The sequence below is a fragment of the Jaculus jaculus genome, chromosome 5 (genome assembly GCF_020740685.1).
Source record: "Jaculus jaculus isolate mJacJac1 chromosome 5, mJacJac1.mat.Y.cur, whole genome shotgun sequence".
Taxonomy (NCBI): domain Eukaryota; kingdom Metazoa; phylum Chordata; class Mammalia; order Rodentia; family Dipodidae; genus Jaculus; species Jaculus jaculus.
In genome coordinates this window covers 38,104,535-38,125,599 of record NC_059106.1, presented here as the reverse complement: position 1 = coordinate 38,125,599, position 21,065 = coordinate 38,104,535, and the positions used below count along the sequence as shown (strand labels likewise).

The following is a 21,065-nucleotide window of genomic DNA, read 5'->3' as shown; positions in this document are numbered from 1 at the left end:
CCCTGGAAGCCTGCCTATTAATTGTGAAGCTTTCCTCTCTCTGCGCCTGTGGCCTCTGCCAACCAGCAGTGGGGAGTAGCTGGGGAGGGAGGAGGAGAGGGGAGAAGGGGGGCTCCTTCCTGCCCCCCCCACCTCCCCGCGGCCTGGGAAAAGGCAGCATATTGAAGCGCGGGTCTCTCAGCATCAGGCCCCGGGATGCTAATGAGAGCGAGCGCGTTCCCACAGCCCGGACATTGTGCCGCGCGGCCCACCTGCTCCTCAGGGAGCGCCCATTGTGCCCGCGCCAATTCACAGGCAATTTAGCGTGCGCTAATGGGCCGGCGCCTTTGTGCGGCCCGCGCCGCCATTGGCCACCGAGTGTGGGAACGGCCGCGGCGCCCCGGCCCCAGGCGCCAGCCCGCCGCCCGCGCCTATATAAGGTGGGCGCGCGGAGCCCGGTCCGCGCCAGCCCTGGACGCCTGGCTCCTTAAGCCTGCTCCGATCGGCTCTCTGTTTGCTTCCGACGCCGCCAGGCATGGCCCCCAGCACCGTGGCGGTGGAGCTGCTCAGCCCCAAGGAGAAAAATCGAGTAAGTGCCACCCGCCCAGCGCGCGCGGTCCCGTTCCCCGCGGCCCCGGTCTCCGCCGGGCCGTCTGACGCGCCTCCTCCCGCAGCTGCGGAAGCCGGTAGTGGAGAAGATGCGGCGGGATCGCATCAACAGCAGCATCGAGCAGCTGAAGCTGCTGCTGGAGCAGGAGTTCGCGCGGCACCAGCCCAACTCCAAGCTGGAGAAGGCCGACATCCTGGAGATGGCCGTCAGCTACCTGAAGCACAGCAAAGGTGAGCCTCACGCCCCGCTCCCGCCGCGCGCGCCACTCCGCCAGGTCCCGCCGCCGCCGCTGCCGCGCGCCCCGCTCACGCCGCCTCGTCTCCCCGCAGCCTTCGCAGCGGCCGCCGGCCCCAAGAGCCTACACCAGGACTACAGCGAGGGCTACTCGTGGTGCCTGCAGGAGGCAGTGCAGTTCCTGACGCTGCACGCCGCCAGCGACACGCAGATGAAACTGCTCTACCACTTCCAGCGCCCCCCAGCGCCCGCCGCGCCTGCTAAGGAGCCCCTGGCGCCCGGCGTCGCCCCGCAGCCCGCGCGCTCCTCCGCCAAGGCCACCGCTGCCGCCGCCGCCGCCGCCGCTCGCCAGCCCGCCTGCGGCCTCTGGAGGCCCTGGTGACCCCGCGGGCCGACGGGCGCCTAGCGCGGACCAGAGGGCGAGATCGTCCTCTCGCATGTAGGGAAGGAAACCTTCCCAACCTTAGTCCGGCCCCAGGTTGGACGCACCCTTCTCCGGAAGGCTCCCTCCCCAGGCTGGCGGGCCAGCAGGAAGGTCATTCTCAAGAGAATGTGTGTGTGCAGAGTCGTCATTTTAGGACAATCAGGGCCCACCTTCTGCCGAGTGTCTGACCCCCTGGGGTTGTTTTGTGTTTGCGTTTCAGCAAGTGACTTCTGCGAAGTCCCTGGCCACCGGGGTTCTATGATATTTGTAGAGTCAGGGGCTCGCTGGAGCCCCAGCCTGTAGAGGACTTCTTCAGGGCCCGTCTTTATTGGGCAAGCACCCCGCAGGCGGGCTGTGCCTTGGGCACATTTGCCTTTTGTGAAGGCGGAACTTTAGGTGTATCCTCATAGGAAAGTGCTCGGCCTGCATGGACATGAGGACCATGGGCTTCTGGCCTTAAGGTCCACATGGGTTTGGTTATCTGGTGGATGCTCATAGTGGGCTGTTTGGGGAGGGTGGGGTCTCCATTACGATCCTTAAAGGATTCCTCTGTGTGGGTGGGTGCATGTGGGCAAGATTTTGTACTTAGGATTTGAACTCTTGGTCACGTGGAAGACCACGGCTTGCTCTGAAGGTTTCTAATAAAATCTATCAAATTCTCCACGTCTGTGCTTCACATCTGTCCTTGATAGCCACAGGGCAGGCCTGCTCCCATGACTGGGCTGGGAGGGGGGTGGGCACTTTACTCAACCATGGAAGGGGAAGGGTGCTTGGCAGTGGCCCTCTGAACACAAGAAGAAAGGAGACCATGGAGCAAGGAAGCAGGGCAAGGAAAGAGAGACAGAAAGAAAGGAGGTTGGGGGTGGGGGTGGCAGAGCTGGGGGCTAGCTGTGCATGATAACTGGAATGGGGTAGGGGGAAACATTGACAGTTATGGAACCTCTGCTCTGTCCACAGACCAAGGGTCACAGTGGGGCTTGGCCAAATCAGAGAAAATGTTTGCTCCAGCCCCTGCTTCCCTTGGTGCACCTGCTTGGTTAATCCAAGGGTGCCCTCCCTCCCACAAGCAGGCTGAGATGAGGGCTGGCCCAGGCTATGGTGACCTTGAACCTGGTGGGGGCAGTCCTTTGCCTCAGAAAGGACACCTATTTTTTAGGCAGGCTTCATTGCATTGGTCAAAGCTCACAGAACATAGAATTGTAGCTCATTGGTGTCCTTTGGGTAAAAATCCATGGAACAGGGAGTAGAAAGGAGCTGAGTGTGTCCACATGTTTTCTGAATGACAAGTCACAGATGGCCCTGCCCTTGCGTCTTCTTCTCACTCAGTACTTTTTTGTTTGTTTGTTTTTCAAGGTAGGGTTTCACTCTATCCCAGACTGACCTGGAATTCACTATATAGTCTCAAGGTGGCCTTGAACTCACAGCAATCCTCCTATCTCTGCCTCCCAAGTGCTGGGATAAAAGGCATGCACCACCAGGCCTGGCTTCCCCCACTCAGCATCTCTTAACCCCCCTCCCATCCCTTTCTATTCCACAGGGAACATTTAAGTAGAGAACCTCTCCAGGATAGCCCTGGGCCTACCTAGGGGCCACACAAGTTTCCTGGTGAGCCCCCAGGTGTGGTGAGCAAGGACAAAGCAAGTCCCCACTTATTTTGCTTACTGCCCATCAGTGAATGGGGGAGGGAAAGGATGATCAACCTTGTCAAGTATCCTCCTGGACAGAGGCCAGGCACATTGCACTGCCAGGGGCTGAGCTGCAGGGACACCTCCTTCACAGGACACCTGTCACCCTGAAGCAGGCTCCCCCACCATCCTCCTTCCTGAACTCTGAGCTGAGCCTGTGCAGGCCCTTCAGTTCTGTGTATCTAGGAGCCTGCCAGACAAGCATGCATAGGCTGAGAACAAGATACAGGGTGACCTGACCAGGGTCACAAGAGGCAGGTGCTGAAACCTCATAGGGCCCCACTCTGTCTAATTCCAATACTGGTTCTTTCCCAGAGTACCCAGGACCTCTGGAGGACATGACATTCCCAAAGGGCTACCAATGATTTGCCTTGGAGCCCTGCCCTGTCCCCACCTGTATCCCTGTTCCACCTAGAGGCCTCCCCAGGTACTTTCCTGCAGTATTCCAGAATCCCTCCAGGAATTTCTCCCTCCTCCCCCTATATTTTGAAGATGGCCATTAAGGCACACATTCCCCAACTGCAGGTAAGTGAGCCTCCTGGCTGAGCACACCTTGAGGGTAGGGTCCTGGATTCCTCCAATCTACATAAGTTTTAACATTAAAAGTTTCATGTCAACTGGGCAAGGTGTCACACGCCTTTAATCCTAGGATTTGAGGGGCTAAGGGAGGTGGATTACTAGTTGAGGCCAGCTTGGGCTACAGCAGTGAGACCCTAACTCAACCCCTCCCCCCAAAAAAAATACTTCCTGTCTCTAGAAACAAGGACAGTGGGTCACCTTGGCAAAGACCAAGTACCATTTCCGCAGTATGTAGAGCCAAGGTCATAGCAGGTAGTCTGGAAGCAGCTCAACACTTAACATGTAGCCAGAATTCCAGACGTGTTGATATTTCACCTTTAGAGGATAAACGGCCTGCCCCTTCCAAAGCCCTGGCCTCTATGGACCCTTGTCGCTAACAGTCGGGGAGCCAGCCCCTCAGAGGAGACGGGCGGGGCTAATTAGCATAATATATGCACATGGGCGTTTAGCAGTCAAATATATGCGCATATATCTCCATGGCTGATGAGGTGGCCGGGCACTTTCAAAATGGCGGAGCGTGGAGCGAGCGGCGGCGGGAGCGGCGGGGACAGTCTGGACAAGAGCATCACTCTGCCCCCTGACGAGATCTTCCGCAACCTGGAGAACGCCAAGCGCTTCGCCATCGACATAGGTAGCCACTGCGCGGGTGCCGGGCTGGGCAACCGGAGCAGCGGGCACAGGCGGAGAGCGGGGGCGGCGAGAAGGACGAAGGGCGGGGGCGCGGGCTCCGCGCACAGGCTCAAGGGGGGCCGTACGGCCTCATGGGACTTGTAGTCTGGTGGGTGTCCAGGTACTGGCTGGAGCCGGCAGCCGGACTGCAACTCCCGGCAGCTGCCGCGCGTGCAGAGCGGGCTATGTCGGACCTCGTAGTCCGCGCGGCGCCAACCGGAGGCTGGGGCTCCTTGGAGAGATGGGTAGCGTTGTGGGGTTCTGTTCTGCACGGAACCCTCCAGTATGGATGGTTATAGCTTGCGGCACAGTCTTGCACGATTCCCTACTCTCCAAACAGTTGACGCTGGCCGGAGTCCACCCGACGTGGACGTGGGACCCGGGAACTCGCGCCACACGCTGGATACATAAACCTGACCAGCGTCTACCGTAGCGCGAAGGGCCTGCACTGCCCCTCTACTCTGTTGGGCCGCCCCTCTGCGGGCCTGCTAGCCGCTGTCCTCAGTACTGACCCGCACCAGGCTCATCTTAGATCCCCCTCCTATGCCTGGCTTCCTTTCACCCCCTGACAAGCTCCCGAGGAGGTTCCAGTATCGCCCCGTGGTAGGCAAACAGGGAGATCAAAGCAGGGAAGGAGGGCTGTCTTGCTCAGGGTCATCCAGATAGCACGGGTAGAGCTAGGATGGTCACTATCCAACCCCCACCCACTCTGCAGCTCTGTTTCTTGTGTGCCTCCGGACTCCACAGGAGCCAGTGAGTCTCCACAGAGCAGGGCAGCATCTGTTTTGTGACCATCCCTTTGAATAAATAAATGGCTGTGCTGCTGACTTCTGGCCTCCTTGGAAAGGCTGGGTAGTTAAGAGACAGTTTCAAGTCCTGTTTGCTTCAGAGGTATTGGACATGTTCCCTGCTCTTACGCCTTTGGGTTGTCTCTGTCTGCTGTGCTGTGTGGGGAGCAGATAGAAGGAAAATATGTCCTATCCTGAGCTTCCACTTTGCCATAGGCTTTTAAGGAATAGTGCTTGGGTTGGGGGTGGTTTAGCTGGTGGCAGGTGACCATGGCACATGGGAAACTTTTCAGGAACACCTAAGAGAACTTGATGACTGGCTGGATATTGGGCTGAAAGTAATGAGCTTCCAGGCTCAGTGGACAGGACCATCCACCAGACTTGTCCAGAGGCCCTAAGACACATGACCCTAGGCTTCTGAAACCTTCACTCCAAGGATAGAGTCTGTACTTTCTGTGGAAGAAGTCAAGAATAAATAAATTTAAGCTGGGCATGGTAGTGCACACCTTTGATCACAGCACTTGGGTGGCAGAGGTAGGAGGATCGCCATGAGTTCGAGGCCACCCTGAGAATACAGAGTGAATTCCAGGTCAGCCTGGACTAGAGAGAAACCCTACTTTGAAAAATATATATATATACTTGAAGTCAGGCGTGGTGGCGTAGGCATTTTAGGCATTTAATCCCGGTATCTGGGAGGCTGAGGTAGGAAGAATGCCAGGAGTTCAAGGCCAGTCTGGGGCTACTGAGTGAGTTCTAGCTCAGCCCAGGCTAAGTGAGAGCCTGCCTTGAAAAAACTAGAAAAAAAAAAAAAGAAAGAAAGAAAAAAATCATACCTGAGAGAGCTGAACATGGTGGCACATGCTTTTAATCCTAGTACTCAGGAAACTAAGGTAGGAGGATTGCCATAAATTTGAGGCCAGTCTGAGCTAGAGTGAGTTCCAAGTCAGATTGGACTAGAGTGAAATCCTGCTTCAAAAAACCATGCTTGGCCCAGTGTGATGCCGCATGCCTTTAATCCCAGCACTTGGGAGACAGAGGTGGGAGGATTGCTGTGAGTTTGAGGCCAGTCTGAAACCACATAGTGAATTCCAGGTCAGCCTGAGCTAGAGTGAGATGGTACCTCAAAAAAATATAATAATAATAATAATAAAGTATACTTGCCAGGCATGGTGGCGCACGCCTTTAATCCCAGCACTCGGGAGGCAGAGTTAGGAGGATTGCTGTGAGTTCAAGGCCACCCTGAGACTACATTGTTAATTCTAGGTCAGCCTGAGCCAGAGTGAGACCCTACCTCGAAAAACCAAAAAAAAAAAAAAAAAAAAGTATACTTGAAGCCAGGTGTGGTGGCACACACCTTTAATCCCAGCACTTGGGAGGCAGAGGTAGGAGGAGCACCGAGAGTTCAAGGGCACCCTGAAACTACATAGTGAATTCCAGGTCAGCCTGGGCTAGAGTGAGACCCTACCTTGGAAAACAAAACAACAAAAAAAGTATACTTGAAGCTTTGACCTGACTCTAGGTTTCTGTAGCAGTGGGGAAAGTCCTTGAGGGACATGGGGGTCAGGAATGGACTCCAAGGCAATGATGTATGCCAGGCTGTCCTACCCTGCCTTGGTGCCTAAAGTAGAAATATGAGCAAAAGAAGGTGGCAGGAGAATAGCCTCTGTCTGGGCCTAGGTGGATAAAATGTGACTCAAATGCAGGAGGTTGGACAGATGGGGGAACCTCTGGAAACTTCCTCTCAGTCACCATGCCATTTTAGGCAGAGGGCACTGGATTGGAGAGCCCTAGGAAGGGCCATGAATTCAGCCAGTTTTGCTGTGTGCTGTGAGGTGTCTGTCTGGTCACCCCTGACCCCTTCTGTTCTGTCTTGGGTACGGAATAGGAAGCCACCTGCCTATCCCATGGACACCCTCACATACCACAACATTTCTCTTCTTGGGGCATGTAATTTTAAAAACAAATGTTCTGTGACCTGAGAGTTTGTAGTAACTGCTAATGAGTCTCTGAAAATACATTTGCATCACTTCAAATCCTTAGTCTTTTAAAGAAACAACTGGCATTGCCAGAGGTAAATCAGACAACTAACATTTAGAGACTAGGACAGGCCAGGATTAGGGACAGGGAGGATGGATCAGGAGGCTTAGGACCTTAGCCAGGGATGAGATTAAGTTTATGACATATTCACTAATCCAAATGTGGGACTGTCCTGACAAAGCAGTGCTGCAGGATGGTCAGATGGGAGCTCAGACAGAATAGGTGTCAACATGGCTTGATTTTCACTGAACAGTACAGCTCTGGCCTCCAGACTCCTTGGTGTTTCCAGATGTGTACACATTTGAGTGTCTGCTGTCATAATTTTCCCTTGGTATTTTCTCCTGAACCCAGCACTGGAAAGTAATAACTTAGCCTTCTCACTCTTACAGAGAGGCTTGTTCCTCATTTCTATCAGGCTCATGAGGTGCAGTCTGATTACTCTGAACTTCCCCCATCTCCTGTGTGTCCTTTGAGGGCCTTTGAGTCTGTGAAGGTTGCTACAGTCTGGAAAAGCGCCGTTTTTGCCTACAAAATGGCTAGGGCTTGTCCTTGGCAGTGCCTTCTCTGAGACTCTGGGCAGCATTTCCTGGCATGTGGCTCAGGTGGACAGAGGCCTGCCTCTTATTTTCCTGGAGCACAGTGTCTGGTTGTGTGCAGTGTCCCAAGAGTCACAGGGCTCCACAAGGATGTCGAAAGCCTGGCCTCCTTTAAGACCTGACTTCCTTTAGCCATTTCTAGAACTTGGGCTGCTCCATGAGCCTAGAGCATCCCGAGAGCCGGGAGCTAATTCTGCTCCCTAGTCTCTGCCTGTGGGTAACACTGTCACCTTTTGGCCCCTCAGCAGATACTCCCAGTGCTGTCTACCTCACTTTATTAATTCACTTATTTATTTTATTTGTTTACTATTTTATTTTTATTTATTTATTTATCTGACAGAGAAAGAGGGAGGGGGAAAGAAAGAGAGAGAGAATGGGCATGCCAGGGCCTCCAGCCACTGAAAACAAACTCTAGATGCATGTGCCCCCTTGTGCATCTGGCTAACGTGGGTCCTGGGGAATCAAACCTGGGTCCTTTGGCTTTACAGGCAAATGCCTTAACCGCTAAGCCATCCCTCCAGCCCTTTTTTTTTTTTTTTTTTGAGGTAGGGTTTCACTCTAGTGCAAGCTGACTTGGAATATGTAGTTTCAGGGTGGCCTTGAACTCATGGCAATCCTCCTATCTCTACCAACCGAATGCTAAGATTAAAGGCATGCATACCCAGCTCTGCCTACCCCACTTTGTTAAGACTGAAGGTTATTTGTGTGCTGCTTTGCAGTTTTGTTTTGTTTTGTTTTCCTGAGAAAGATCAAACTGAGAATGATGTTGAATTCCTGGTTCTCCTGCCTCTGTCTCCCAAGTGCTGAGATTGCAGGTATATGCCAAGAACCTAGGATTTATTGTGTGTTCAGCAGAACAGCATCCCTAGCCCTTTTTCTTTTATATTGTGAGACAAGATCTCACTAACTTGCCTAGGCTGGCCTCGAACTTGGCCTGTAGCCCAGGCAAGTCTTGAACTTGTGATCCTTTTGCCTCAGCTTTAGAGCAACAGGGATTACAAGCCTCCACCAGGCCTAGCTCTGAAGCTGAATTTTCCTAAGCAGTAACAACAGCCAAGTGCACCTAGAGGTGGGATGGTTCCTTTTCTGCTTTAGTCAGAGACCTGATGGGGAGCAGAACTTCAAAAGAAAAGGTACCCCAACTGTACAGTTCATGCCCCCTTTCTCTCTTGTGTGCCCACAGGGAGCTTAAGTTCATGTAGCACCAAGCACCTTGTCCACAGAGACTTCAGCCCTCCAGAAGAGCCCGTTCCCCAAAGCATCGGAATGCCCTGAGAGCTTATGGAAGGTGGATCTCCAGGTCTCCCTCATCCACTTCTGAATTTTGCCCGGTTGTGTCTTCCCTTTGTAGGTGGATCGCTGACAAAGCTGGCATACTATTCCACCGTGCAGCACAAAGTGGCCAAAGTGAGGTCTTTTGACCACCCAGGAAAGGTGAGCCTTGCTAATTCAGGTAGCAGAGTACATGGGTGGACCCAGGTGGGACACCTGCTTCCCTGTGGCCTTTGACTGTCACTTTTTGTTTGTTGTCTTCTTGCTGTTCACACACGACAGTTCCACTCTTCTGGACTTTCTAGTGTTGATGCCCTTTCCTGACTCCTTGCTTGATGTGCCTTCCTACCCTTGGCAGGAATACTTCCTGTGCCTCTCTCCTTGGGAAGTGTCCTTCTCTGAGAGTCTTGGACATCTGGGCCTCTGCTCTGATCTCCTGACTGTGCCTAGGGCCAAGCTGACATCAGATGTTCAGCAGATCACAGTTGAGCAAATGCCCGAAGCACTTGGTTGAGGTGCATCAGGACACATGGCTTCTCAACCCCCACAGACTTCCCATCTGTTTGCAGGACACGGAACAGGACCACGAGCCCCCCTACGAGATCTCTGTTCAGGAGGAGATCACAGCCCGCCTGCATTTCATCAAGTTTGAGAACACCTACATGGAAGCCTGCCTGGACTTCATCAAAGACCACTTGGTCAACACAGAGACAAAGGTCATCCAGGCCACAGGAGGTGGGGCCTACAAATTCAAGGACCTCATCGAGGAGAAGCTGCGTCTGAAGTGAGTGGGGACCTCCTGGTCCAAGAAGGGAAGATGCAGTTGTCTGTAACACCTTTGGCGTGGTGTGGTGTGCCATGACAGGAGGACCCAGCCATCTGCACTGCTCATGGTGCTGTGTGCAGGCACTGCCTTGTTGGTGACACTCCAGTCTGTCAGGATGGGAGCTGAGGCTTGACCATGCTAGGGAGGCATTTGTCTAGGTTGGGCCTGGTAGACAGTAGGTGCACCATAGTTGTGTCCTGTGGTGAGGACTGCTCCAGGTAGCTGGGCTCCTTCCTTTCCAGGGTGGACAAGGAGGATGTGATGACGTGCTTGATAAAGGGGTGCAATTTCGTATTGAAGAACATCCCTCACGAGGCCTTCATGTACCAGAAAGACTCGGATCCAGAGTTCCGATTTCAGACAAACCACCCCAACATTTTCCCATACCTTCTGGTCAACATTGGCTCTGGAGTCTCCATTGTGAAGGTGAGACTCTGCTTCATGGGATAGGTGCCACTCTTCATCAGCTGCTGTCTACCTAGTTGTTGTGTCATAGTACTCTCCAGGAACAAGGATAGAGATGACACCTCACAGGGTCAAGGCCTTGAGCCCACAGAGCCATTGTCGGAACAGAAGCCAGGTTCCTGCCATCAGCATCTATGCTACCCAGATGTCTGGGCTAGTGTGGTCCCTGGTGGCCTGTGTGGCCTACAGTCCTCTGGCTGACACTCTTGCCCTGCCCTGCCCTGCCCCAGGTGGAGACAGAGGACAGATTCGAGTGGATTGGTGGAAGCTCCATTGGAGGTGGCACCTTCTGGGGACTTGGGGCTCTGCTCACCAAAACAAAGGTATCCCATCTGTGAACCTCTGCTCCCTGGTCCTCAGGGTTGCTACAGAAGCTCTTCCCAAGCCCTGGTTCCAAGGAGGTTGGGTTGTGAGCTGGGGAGGCAATGCTGACTCGGTGATCCAGTGTTCAGCTTAGTTTACCTTATCCTGCCTCGGGAGGGCTGTTCACACCTGGCCCTGCTGACTCCCCTTGGGATCTTCATGACTGGGGTGGTGAAGGTCCTCCAGTTTCTGGGCACCTCACAGTCTTATTCTGCTCTGCTTGACATTCCAGAAGTTTGATGAGCTGCTGCAGCTGGCCTCCAGGGGCCGGCACGCCAACGTGGACATGCTGGTGCAAGATGTCTATGGGGGTGCCCACCAGACTCTGGGGCTGAGTGGCAATCTCATTGCAAGCAGCTTTGGGAAATCAGCCACTGCTGACAGAGGTACCTGCCAGGCTCTGCCTCTCCTGGAGGAGGACACAGTGACATGGCATAGCATGGCATGGCCAGCTTCAATGCCCAGAGTACCACTCTCTCCACAGAGAGGTCTCACAGATCCCCCAGCCCTAGAGCTCACACTCTCAGCCTGCTCAGGCTCATTAGAATGGTGGCAGGTAGTTTCCACTGACTTTTGTTTCCGAGGAATTACAGTAAGTCAGAAAATGTGGGTTGAGTGTTTTCTTCTTGAAAACAAAGCCCAATGCTTCTAGGACTGGGTCATGTGTCACATCCTAGAGTTCTGTGCCCACCCACCAGCCTTCACTCTTTGTGATGCTCACCTCACACCCTGGGTTCTGCTTCCATTTCCCTCAGAGTTCTCCAAAGAAGACATGGCCAAGAGCCTACTGCATATGATCAGCAATGACATTGGACAGCTTGCCTGTCTCTACGCGAAGCTCCATGGCTTAGACAGGGTCTACTTTGGTGGCTTTTTCATCCGAGGCCACCCTGTGACAATGCGTACCATCACCTATAGCATCAACTTCTTTTCCAAGGTGACTGCAGCCTTTTCCTGTCCCTAGGCACTGTGGGCTTGCCAACCAGAACTCTTTCCAGACCAAAGGGAATCCCTGCCTGGGGAGTTGGGACAGGGCATATTCACTGTCCTCAGCAGCCAAGTTCCCTGGGAGGATAGGCCTCCAGGACACCCGCAGCCTACCTGCCTAGTGATTCCCATCAACTTCCCCTCCCATCTGGCTAGCTCTGGGCATTTTGTGCATTGAATGTGAGCTAGTTACCAACCAGTGCAAGGCAGTTGAGAGTGTCCTTCTGGGATGTTTGTCTCATGAAGGTCTGTGGTATCTGGGCCTGCCCCATTGCTGCAAATTACAATGCAGGATTGGGCAGTGCTGGGCCCCCAGCAGCCTGGCACTATCAGGCATTCCCTCAGGTTCTTCAGCCTTCTAGCCTAGGAGTACAGTCTGTTGGCAGGGTGTTGGAATGCCTTGCAGAGGTTGGTCCAGAGTGGTACCGACTAGAGACTGACCTGTGGGCTTGGGCCGGGACAGGGAGAAGTCCAGGCTCTGTTCCTGAGACATGAAGGCTACCTTGGAGCCATCGGAGCATTTTTAAAAGGAGCCGAGCAAGACAGTGAGTAGAGTGTCACTGCCCCAAGCAGTGGCAAGCTCTGTAGGCGCGTTTGCTTGCGCCCCAGGTCAGGGCAGCCGGTGGGAGGGAGAGGGCTGGGGGGATGGAACCTAAGGCCTCAGGAAGATGCAGGAGTGGGTGTTCAGCATTTAAACAGCAAATGACTTCATAACTTTTCCTCCACTACTTTCCCCTTTGAATCAAGGACAAGGCTGACACAGTGACCAGCTTCTCCTTTTTTCCAGATCCTAACCAGTATAGCTGGGGTGAGAACTACGCAGGTAGCTCCGGGTTGATGAGCACGTCGCCTGATCTGTGCCCAACTCAACGGGCGAGGAGCGGTACAGTGAGTAGTGGGCCTCATGGGAGCAGCCTGCCTGTCCCCTTGCTGCTATGTCCTCTCACCACCAGGCTGGTTTGACCCTGGTGGCGAGTTGAATTTGAGGCTGCAAGGAGCTCTTAGGTGTTCAGATGCCAGTGGGGGCCTAGGAGAGCCTTGTGGACTTGTACACAGGGAGCACTGAGGCTGGGAGGCAGTAGGTGAGTTTGCAGCAGTCTAGAAGGAGACCTGGAGCCAGTAGGAGCCACCCAGGCCTCCTGTCCTTGGTTACTGTCAATGGTTTCCTGTTAGTTTGAAGTCTGTTCTCCCTAGAAGGTCTTAGACCTATTTCTCCAGGCCCCATGTGAGCTGGACTGGAGGCCCGCTGTGGCTGGACATTGGGCCCACCGAGGAGCCGGTGGGCAGAGAGATACATCTACACATGTGCCTGGAGGTCTCCCATCAGGAATGTGCCAGCCATATGCCATTGTGGCAGGGGTCACCATTTTACCAGTTGTCGGGCTATCTGATGATATATGCCAGTTGGCACAGTACACATCTGGGGAAGACCAGGCTGGGCAAGGACGCTAGGCCAGAGGCACAAGTCCAGAAGCTATCCTCGGGTTAAGGTTGCTGGCACTGGTGCTGGAAAAGAGCTTTGCACTGTGGACACAGTGTCCCTTGGTAACGAGCCCAGGCCTTAACACGGTGGCGCTAACCAAGGCCAGCCTTCAAGGAGAGCTGCTGTTGGCATGTACCATGCCCAGCTAACTCTGCAGATTGTGCCCATGGTACCATTGTCCTGTCTGTGGAGCAGGCTGGCTGGGGACCACCTCCCAGAAATGGCACAGCCTCTTCCAGCATTTTCTAATTCATTTCCAACTCATCGAATGGCTGCTGTGATGCCTGCTCATGGACTGTAAAATTCAGAGAGATGACAGGCAAGTCATCCTTCTGTCCATACTCAAGCATACCTTTGCTTCCCTCAGGACAGCATGATGGGGCCTGTGCAGCCATGTAGAGGGCTACACATGTGACAGGTGGCATTCGGGTGCCTGGTGGTTCATGGGGCTCAGAACTAAGATTTGCCAGAAGGGCTGGTAGAATCCTTGAAGCAAGAAAGGTTTGCAAGAGAGAATAGCGGTCCATTGCAGTGAACTAGTAGTGGTTAACGTATAGAACCACTGCGCCTCTCTTGTCAGTTTGGGACTTCTCCAGTATTGCTGACCTACCACCTGGGTGTGTTTCCAAGTTTTGCAAGCAAGCATTTGGCCCTGTGGCCCTCTCTGTATGGGTGGTCAGTTCATTCAGAAACTGCTGCTTCATTCAGTCTGTAGCCCCTAGCTGAAGGGCCTAGATGACCAGCAGCCACTTAAGGGCAGAGGTCGTCAGCCCCAGGGTGGAGATTGTTCTCAGACAATGCTGTATTCCCTCAGTGGTTCCTCTGGGCCCATAGCAACTGCTCAGTGTGGCTCAATAGCACATAGCTCACCTTTGCCTGAGTCACTTGCTGATTCAGCTCCTCCCAGCTTAGACTAGAAAGCACCAGTGGGTTTGTAGACCCTTCCAGAAAAACTATGAAGTACACATGGCTGTTGAAGTAGTTAGTCTCCTTTGAGAGTAGCTCAGAGCCATCATATGAAGAGCAGCCTTGCAGTGCTTTGCAGAGAGCAAGCTGTGGAGGGGGACTGGGCAGTGGCCAGGTGAGGTGCAGGCAGGGTGGGGTGGGGTCTGCCTTGGCTCACAGCTAGGATAAGACTGAGGAACAGAGGTCCATTGGGCCCTTAGCATTGCAGGTCCTCAGCACTGGGCAGCAGAAATGTGGTGTGTCAAGGACCGGAGAAGCAGCTGGGCAAAGTGTTAGAAGGAAATGATGAGCTGGTGTCAGCAGCTGAGAGGTCAGCTCAGGAACCACAAGCTCCTGTGGGAGTAGGAGGGACAGCTGAGGAGTGGTGATGCAGGGGGAGGGTGAGAGCAGATCTGAAGCCTTTAAGAGTAGACCCACCCTATTGCCAAGCCAGGAACTAAGTCTGAGGAGTCTGACCAGGCAGCTGCATAAGGGAAGAAGATGAAATAAGGTCATACCTGTGGCCTAAAGATTAGGAAGGTGGAACTATTCCAGTCTTGTTGAAAGTCAGAGCTTCAAGTGCGCCACATTTCACTTACCTCTCCTTGTCCTCTCAGTTTGACCTGCTGGAGATGGACCGGCTAGAGAGGCCTCTGGTGAACTTGCCCCTCCTTCTGGACCCGTCCTCCTATGTGCCTGACACTGTGGACCTCACTGACGATGCCCTGGCCCGCCAGTACTGGCTCACCTGCTTTGAGGAGGCCCTGGATGGGGTAAGACTGGGCACATGATGAGAGGCCTATAGGCAGAGGTCTCAAGAGCATCTGAGCCATTCGTTCTAAGGCATAGCTGGCTCCTGCTCCCAAAGGTTTGGCATAGGGACGACAAGGCAGAGAAAGGCAGCGTTGTTGTCCAGAAGCTGTATGGTCTTAGTTGAGTATGGAAAGTGTATTTCTGTCTTAGGAAACATGTAGTGGGGAGGGATGAGGGCGGGAGGCAGTGAGACAGCTTTACGGGATGCCACATGCTTTTGCTGTCTGCAGCAGGCCAGCAATCACACAGACTGCGCTGCTTCGATGTTCTTTGACAGTGTCTCACTCTGTATCCCAGGCTGGACTGACTTGCTTTGTAGACTAGGCTGAACAGGAACTTACTTGATCCTCCTGCCCCAGCCTCTTCTTGAGTGCTAGAATTACAGATGTAGAGCACCATTCCAGGTGATTCTTCGGTTTTTGACACATAATGGAATTACATGGGGTTTTGTAAGACCCTTACTGCATTAGTTAGGAAGGGTTTGTTTGGCCTCGGGGTTTCAGAGGCTTCAGTCCATGGATGCCTGACCCCGTTGTTGTGGGCCTGTGGTGAGGCAGAATGCTATAGCAGAAGGGTACAATGGAGCAAAGCTGGTCTTGTGGCAGCCAGGAAGCCAAGAGAAGTGGGGGAGTGGCTGGGAAGGAGCCAGGATAGGATCTACCTTTCAGACACATGCCCCCCAATGATTCAGATCCTCTAATCAGGCTCCACCTTCCACAGTTCTTCCTCCCAACAGTCTTCACAGTTTGGACTCATCCACTGGTGAAGACAGAGCCCCCCATGGTCCAGTCACTGCTGGAGGCCCACCTGTGAGCCCTGCTTGCATCAGAGATCAGGCCTTAAAACACAAGCCCTCTGGGAAACACTTCATGTCCAAACCATAACACCTCCTGTGGTTTTTCTGAGGCCAGCACTAGCCTGGTGCTCGCCCTAGGTTCCAGGCCTCCTGCTCACAACCGCCACTGGGATGTTTGGGAGTCAAGGCCGTAGCAGCTGGACTCTGAGCTCAATTAGGCTAAATTCTGGCCTTCGAGTCACAGCCACAGTCACCACTCTGAAGCTTCTGAGCATCCTGGACCATGGCTAGCTCATGTCTTGAGGACATGGATCTGAACTTGTTCTTTGTAGCTGGCCAGTGAGGCCCGGAGGTCTGTTTCTATCTCCTGGGTGGTGGCAGGATCCATGCACTTGAAAGGTATGAAGCAAGATGTGGACAGAGATGTCTGTTATCAGTACTCCACCGGCACCACATGCGGGAGTATGCTCCAGCACTGTGGGGCAAAGCTATACAGGCCTGGGCTCTGCCCTCACCTGAGGTTACCTGTGGGGAATTTGCCCAAGGGCAAGACTCATCTAACCTCCCACTGTTGTAGGTGGTGGAGCGTGCTGTGGCCAGCCAGCCAGAGTCCACTGACGCAGCTGAGAGGGCTGAGAAGTTCCGGCAGAAGTACTGGAGCAAGCTGCAGACCCTGCGGCACCAGCCCTGGTGAGTGCCAGGACCCTGCCGGCCGCCTCTCCCACACCACTGAAGAAGGGTCTGCCCCATTGGCATGGGGACCATGGCTGGCCTGGTGGGGAGGGTGCATCCCAGATGGTGTGGTCTCCTTAGTCTGGACTTTCTTGGGCTCTGTGAGGTTTGTCCTACTCAGCCATTTCCTGCTCTGGTTCTGTCCCCAGCGCTTACGGGACACTAACTGTGCGCAGCCTTTTGGACACGAGGGAGCACTGTTTGAATGAGTTCAACTTCCCAGACCCCTACTCCAAGGTGAGGCCCTGAGGCTACAGAGGGATTTCTGTTGCTGATGGGTGGGATACACAGAGCTGAGGCAGTGCCCAGCCCATGCCCCACAAGTCACTGGAAGCAACCCTGAGCTCACTGGCCAATCTCGTCATACAGGGTGGTGCTACTCAGGAGTTGGGATGCAGCCACTGTGGCTTCATGGCCAGCTCAGGCAGTGAGTACCTGAGACGGGAGGCAAGCAGGCATGAGGGGGCTGGGCAGGCCCACAAGAAGGCACAGCTATTTGTCTCAGGGAGTCAGTGCTAAAGGATAGGCAAGGAGCAAGGAGAACATTAGCCACCTGTGTGGGGAGGGGTCAGACCCCATGCTGGCTCTCCTTAAACTCTTCTGTCCTGGTGTCAAGAGCCAGCATCTTGCCCCTTCTTTATTTGGCTCTTGTTTTCACCTGCCTCTATGCAGCTGCTTGAGGATAGGAGGTCTAGGGTCAAGGATGGTGAAGTTCAGTTGCAGCACTTAGTGGTGCATGCCTCCTGCCCTTCTGACCATGCTGTCTTAGGGGGTCAGAGCACCCCAGGACCTTACCCAGACCCACATAGACATGAGCACTGCCCCAAACCAGATAGCCTTAACCTGTCTACCCAGACAGATAAACCCTGAGGTTGACATCTCCCAGTAACATGGCACTGAGCATCACCTTCCCTTCAGTGCAGTGTCTGCACCTGTGTCCTCATTGAGCCTTCTTCCTCCCTGCCCTACAGAGACCTCCCTAGAGGCCACATGGAACACTGTGGGGGCCAGTTGCCATGGTGAGCATATGTCATGCAGCATTGACCACTCATGTGTCTCTCCCTCTGCAGGTGAAACAGACAGAAAATGGCCTGGCGCTAAAGTACTTTCAAAGTGTGACTCGCTCTCTAGACTTGCTTGGCTGGGAGGAACGGCAGCTGGCCCTGGTGAAGGGACTGCTGGCTGGAAATGTCTTTGACTGGGGTGCCAAGGCTGTGTCTGAGTAAGTGTCTGGGCCTCTCACTCGTAGCTCGCTGTCACGCACTCGTGCTCCCCCCCCATCTCTCTTTCTCTCTGTCTCTGTCTCTCTGTCTCTCTGAGGTGACTCAGAACTGTTTTGTTCTGTGATTCAAGTTTACCATCCTGCCTACAGGCTGGCTAGTCCCACCCTGCTTTGACAGTGAGGGTGTGGGAAGCCCAAGGTCATAGGCCCTGTGGTGCTGGAGCTTTCCTGGGTGGGCACATCCTTGAGGTGTGTGTGGATTTTAGCTCTGGGGCTAACATTCTTAGTGTCAAAGTCCACATTCCTGGTTACCACATGTAGTAGGGATTCATTGGTATTTAATTTCTGTTGTGACAAAAGGGCTTTGCAAAGGAGTCAACACCCTTTTAAATATATGGGAGCATTATTTGAGGAGCATTGAGGGTCTTCTCATGGGGCAACTGAAGAGTGAAACATCTCCATGGTAATTTGTTCCAGGCTTTAGCCTCACTGGACAACCATGCTACATGGGGGCAGGAAGACGTCAAATGGCAGGATGGTTCCCATGACTAATGGTCATGAGGCGCCAATACCATTGCTCTCCGTGCAGCCTTAGCTCTTCCACTCAGCCAGAAGCCCTCTCTGCTGTCTGCAGTGTGCTCCCAGCCTGTGGTGACACCACCGCCAGTCAGGAGAAGCATTTGTGCAGCTAGGAGACACTTGGCCCTATGGCCCATATCATAGCGTGGCTAGAGTTTTTGGTTTGTTTTTTAACTTTCTCTTCTCCATGCAGTGTCCTTGAATCGGACCCACAGTTTGGGTTTGAAGAAGCAAAGAGAAAGTTGCAAGGTACAGATACCCGAATGCTCTGATGTGCTGTGTGGGTGGTCACTGCAGGGTTGGCTCTGCTGGAGAGGTTGGGCAGCAGGTCAGGGCACTGATCTAGGAGTGGGAGAACCCATCCCCTATGAGATGAGCCACTGAAGCCTCATCTCAGCTGCCCTGACTACACATTCATGTCTCCATACAGAGAGGCCCTGGCTTGTGGATTCCTATAGCAAGTGGCTCCAGAGGTTAAAGGTATGTGAGGTCCTTTTATTTCTGCCCTTGGGGGATGGAACAGAGTCTGGGCCTGGCCCAAGAGGGTGGCCTACCAAGTGCAGGGAGCCCTCAGCTAGTGGGGTAGAACTACACCATGTAACCTGGGATGCGGGAAGAGCCTGCAGCCCACCTCTTAGAACTTAACAATGTTCAACTGAGAATCTAATGTCAGAGGTCCTTGCTCCCATGCTGGAGTGGGAGTGGTCCAATGGAAGAGCAATTGCCTAATGTACATGAGTTCCTGGGTTCCATACCCAGCACTGCAAGAAAAAAGATGTCTCAGCTTCCTGCCTGAATTCCGGCAGTGACCACTGGTTGGGTTACCTGGTCTAAGGAAGAAAGTCCCCTGGCCTTGCCATGCTAGAAGAAGCAAGCACAGGCTTCAGGGGCTGCCCTGGGCCCAGTGCCTGCTGTGCTCTGGAACCCTGAATGAGGGCCCCAGCCCCTGTCGGGGGCATGGAGTGCGGTAGTATATGAAATGCTTGGAAGCACCTGTTCCCAACTGAACGTCCTGGTTTTGTCTTACAGGGGCCCCCTCATAAATGTGCCTTAATTTTCGCAGATAACAGTGGAATAGACATCATTTTGGGAGTCTTCCCCTTTGTCAGGGAGCTACTCTTTAGAGGGACGGAGGTGAGTGAAGAGGCTGTGTGGGTGGGACCCTTCCCCCGGGCTTCTCCGCTCTTGGTGGAGTTGGTGCTGCTGTGGGCTTCTGGCGCTGGCCAGAGCTCCTACATTTGTGGCAGGTAGGTGCAGGCGAGGTTGGGGGGAATCTGTTGGGGTATGGGGTATGGGCTATAGGCTCTGCTTCTTGTTTCCTAGAAAGGCACTGGAGACTTGGAGAAGGATGTGATGATATCCTAACCCATGAAATGGGCAAGGGACGGGGTGGGGGGCAATAGGGTATGTTCTGTACATGGCTCCACCACTCAAGAAGCCACGGAACCCTAAGGTTCTTCAACCCTGCTCAGCAACTGGACACTTGGTTGAACATGCCAGTGATAATTTTGGTGAGCTTGGGCCATGTTGAGCAAGAGCCCAGGTTCTAAAGAGCTGCCGCCTCCCTGCAGGTCATCCTGGCATGCAACTCAGGCCCTGCCCTGAACGACGTGACCTACAGTGAGTCCCTCATTGTAGCCGAGCGCATCGCAGCCATGGACCCTATCGTCCAGTAGGTGCTGGCCAGCCATACAGAGCTGGGTGGGAGGAGGGCCTAGTGGGTTGTGAGAGATTTGCAAAGAGGGGTTCTCCAGAGGGTCCCCCAGGGCTCTGACCACCTGGTGTTCCGCAGCTCTGCACTCCGTGAAGAGAGGCTGCTCCTGGTGCAGACGGGCTCCAGCTCCCCCTGCCTGGACCTCAGGTAACTAGGTCTTCCTTCACTCCCTCCCACTTGGTAAAGCAGCAGAAACCAGTCCTTCCACTGCCTGCTCTGACCATAGACCAGGGCACCACCTGTGGGATAGATGGGTACCTGAGCCTGGCCCCATACCTCAGGGACCTCTTTCAAGTGGTAGGGATCTGTCCCTGCCGTCCCCAAGAGCAACCCATTTCCTTCAGTGCTCTCTAAGAAAGAGATGCACTGTACCTAATAAGGAAGGAGCTAGGGGAGACCAGCTAGTGCCCACAGAGCTGGCCACCAGGGAGGAGGCCATTGACAGGCAGGCTGGACTTGCCTTGGGTAGTGAGGAGGGTTTGGGAGGGCTCCCCACATTCCTGCCAGTCACTGCCTATGAAGGAGTAGGGTTTGTATCCACCCAGATATGCTTAGTACAGACAATGGCTGCCCTTGCCCAGCCTCACTGCTGTTTTCCTTCCTGAAGCCGCTTGGACAAGGGGCTGGCTGTGCTGGTGCGGGAGCGTGGTGCAGACCTGGTGGTCATTGAGGGCATGGGCCGTGCCATCCATACCAACTACCATGCGGCACTGTGCTGCGAGAGCCTCAAGCTGGCAGTGGTCAAGAACGCGTGGTTGGCTGAGCGGCTGGGAGGCCGGCTCTTCAGTGTTATCTTCAAGTACGAGGTCCCCACGGAGTGATGTGCCTGCTCTGCCAGATCCGTCTGCCCATCCCCATCAAGAATGTGATTTCACTGCAACGAGGAGCCGGAGTTCACACCAGAATAGTCATGCTATGCTGTGACTGATGGCACATGCGCCCGGCAGCCGGCCCAACGTTTGTCCTGTGCGGCACTCAGAATGTATTTAACTGTTAAATAATCTTTTATATATATATATACGTATATATATAAATATATAAATACATACATGTTTGTCTGACGGGACAGACACCAGGTCGCCTGAAGAGGGGCCACAGCTTCCTTGGCTGTGGTATTGGGGAGATACCCATAGCCCTAATGGTCTGTGGCCCAGCCCACCCCCCTCATGAGAGCCTTTTCCTCTGTCACCTCTGGAACTGCTGCACACCAAACACTTCAGTCCTAACACAGCCCATCCCTGGGTTTCTTCTGACCTCAAAGGAGCAA

At 53.9% G+C, this 21,065-nt stretch overlaps 2 protein-coding genes across 2 annotated transcripts; both read left to right on the top strand.

The window, feature by feature from the left end:
• Positions 1-434: 434 nt before the first annotated feature.
• On the top strand, positions 435-1,907 carry Hes5 (hes family bHLH transcription factor 5). The gene is made up of 3 exons (XM_004657718.2): positions 435-568; positions 654-819; positions 919-1,907. The coding sequence occupies exons 1-3, from the start codon at positions 515-517 to the stop codon at positions 1,203-1,205; spliced, it is 507 nt and encodes a 168-aa protein (XP_004657775.1). The 5' UTR covers positions 435-514; the 3' UTR covers positions 1,206-1,907.
• Positions 1,908-4,011: 2,104 nt separating this feature from the next.
• Positions 4,012-20,848, top strand: Pank4 (pantothenate kinase 4 (inactive)). Its single transcript, XM_004657719.2, has 19 exons — positions 4,012-4,142; positions 8,953-9,035; positions 9,443-9,657; positions 9,942-10,125; positions 10,395-10,487; positions 10,760-10,913; positions 11,283-11,464; positions 11,978-12,059; positions 12,302-12,402; positions 14,560-14,715; positions 16,129-16,241; positions 16,433-16,520; positions 17,354-17,505; positions 18,278-18,333; positions 18,515-18,564; positions 19,114-19,218; positions 19,656-19,756; positions 19,877-19,945; positions 20,406-20,848. Exons 1-19 carry the CDS (start codon positions 4,019-4,021, stop codon positions 20,617-20,619), a joined length of 2,322 nt encoding a protein of 773 aa, XP_004657776.2. The 5' UTR covers positions 4,012-4,018; the 3' UTR covers positions 20,620-20,848.
• Positions 20,849-21,065: the final 217 nt, after the last annotated feature.

Bases quoted from the DNA above. Each gene is read 5' to 3' on its own strand.
- Hes5 (XM_004657718.2), top strand. From the start codon at position 515: ATGGCCCCCAGCACCGTGGCGGTGGAGCTGCTCAGCCCCAAGGAGAAA. The intron at 569-653 runs GTAAGTGCCACC...CTCCTCCCGCAG, and splicing joins GCCCCAAGGAGAAAAATCGA to CTGCGGAAGCCGGTAGTGGA. The intron at 820-918 runs GTGAGCCTCACG...GTCTCCCCGCAG, and splicing joins CTACCTGAAGCACAGCAAAG to CCTTCGCAGCGGCCGCCGGC.
- Pank4 (XM_004657719.2), top strand. From the start codon at position 4,019: ATGGCGGAGCGTGGAGCGAGCGGCGGCGGGAGCGGCGGGGACAGTCTG. The intron at 10,126-10,394 runs GTGAGACTCTGC...GCCCTGCCCCAG, and splicing joins CTGGAGTCTCCATTGTGAAG to GTGGAGACAGAGGACAGATT. The intron at 12,403-14,559 runs GTGAGTAGTGGG...TTGTCCTCTCAG, and splicing joins AACGGGCGAGGAGCGGTACA to TTTGACCTGCTGGAGATGGA.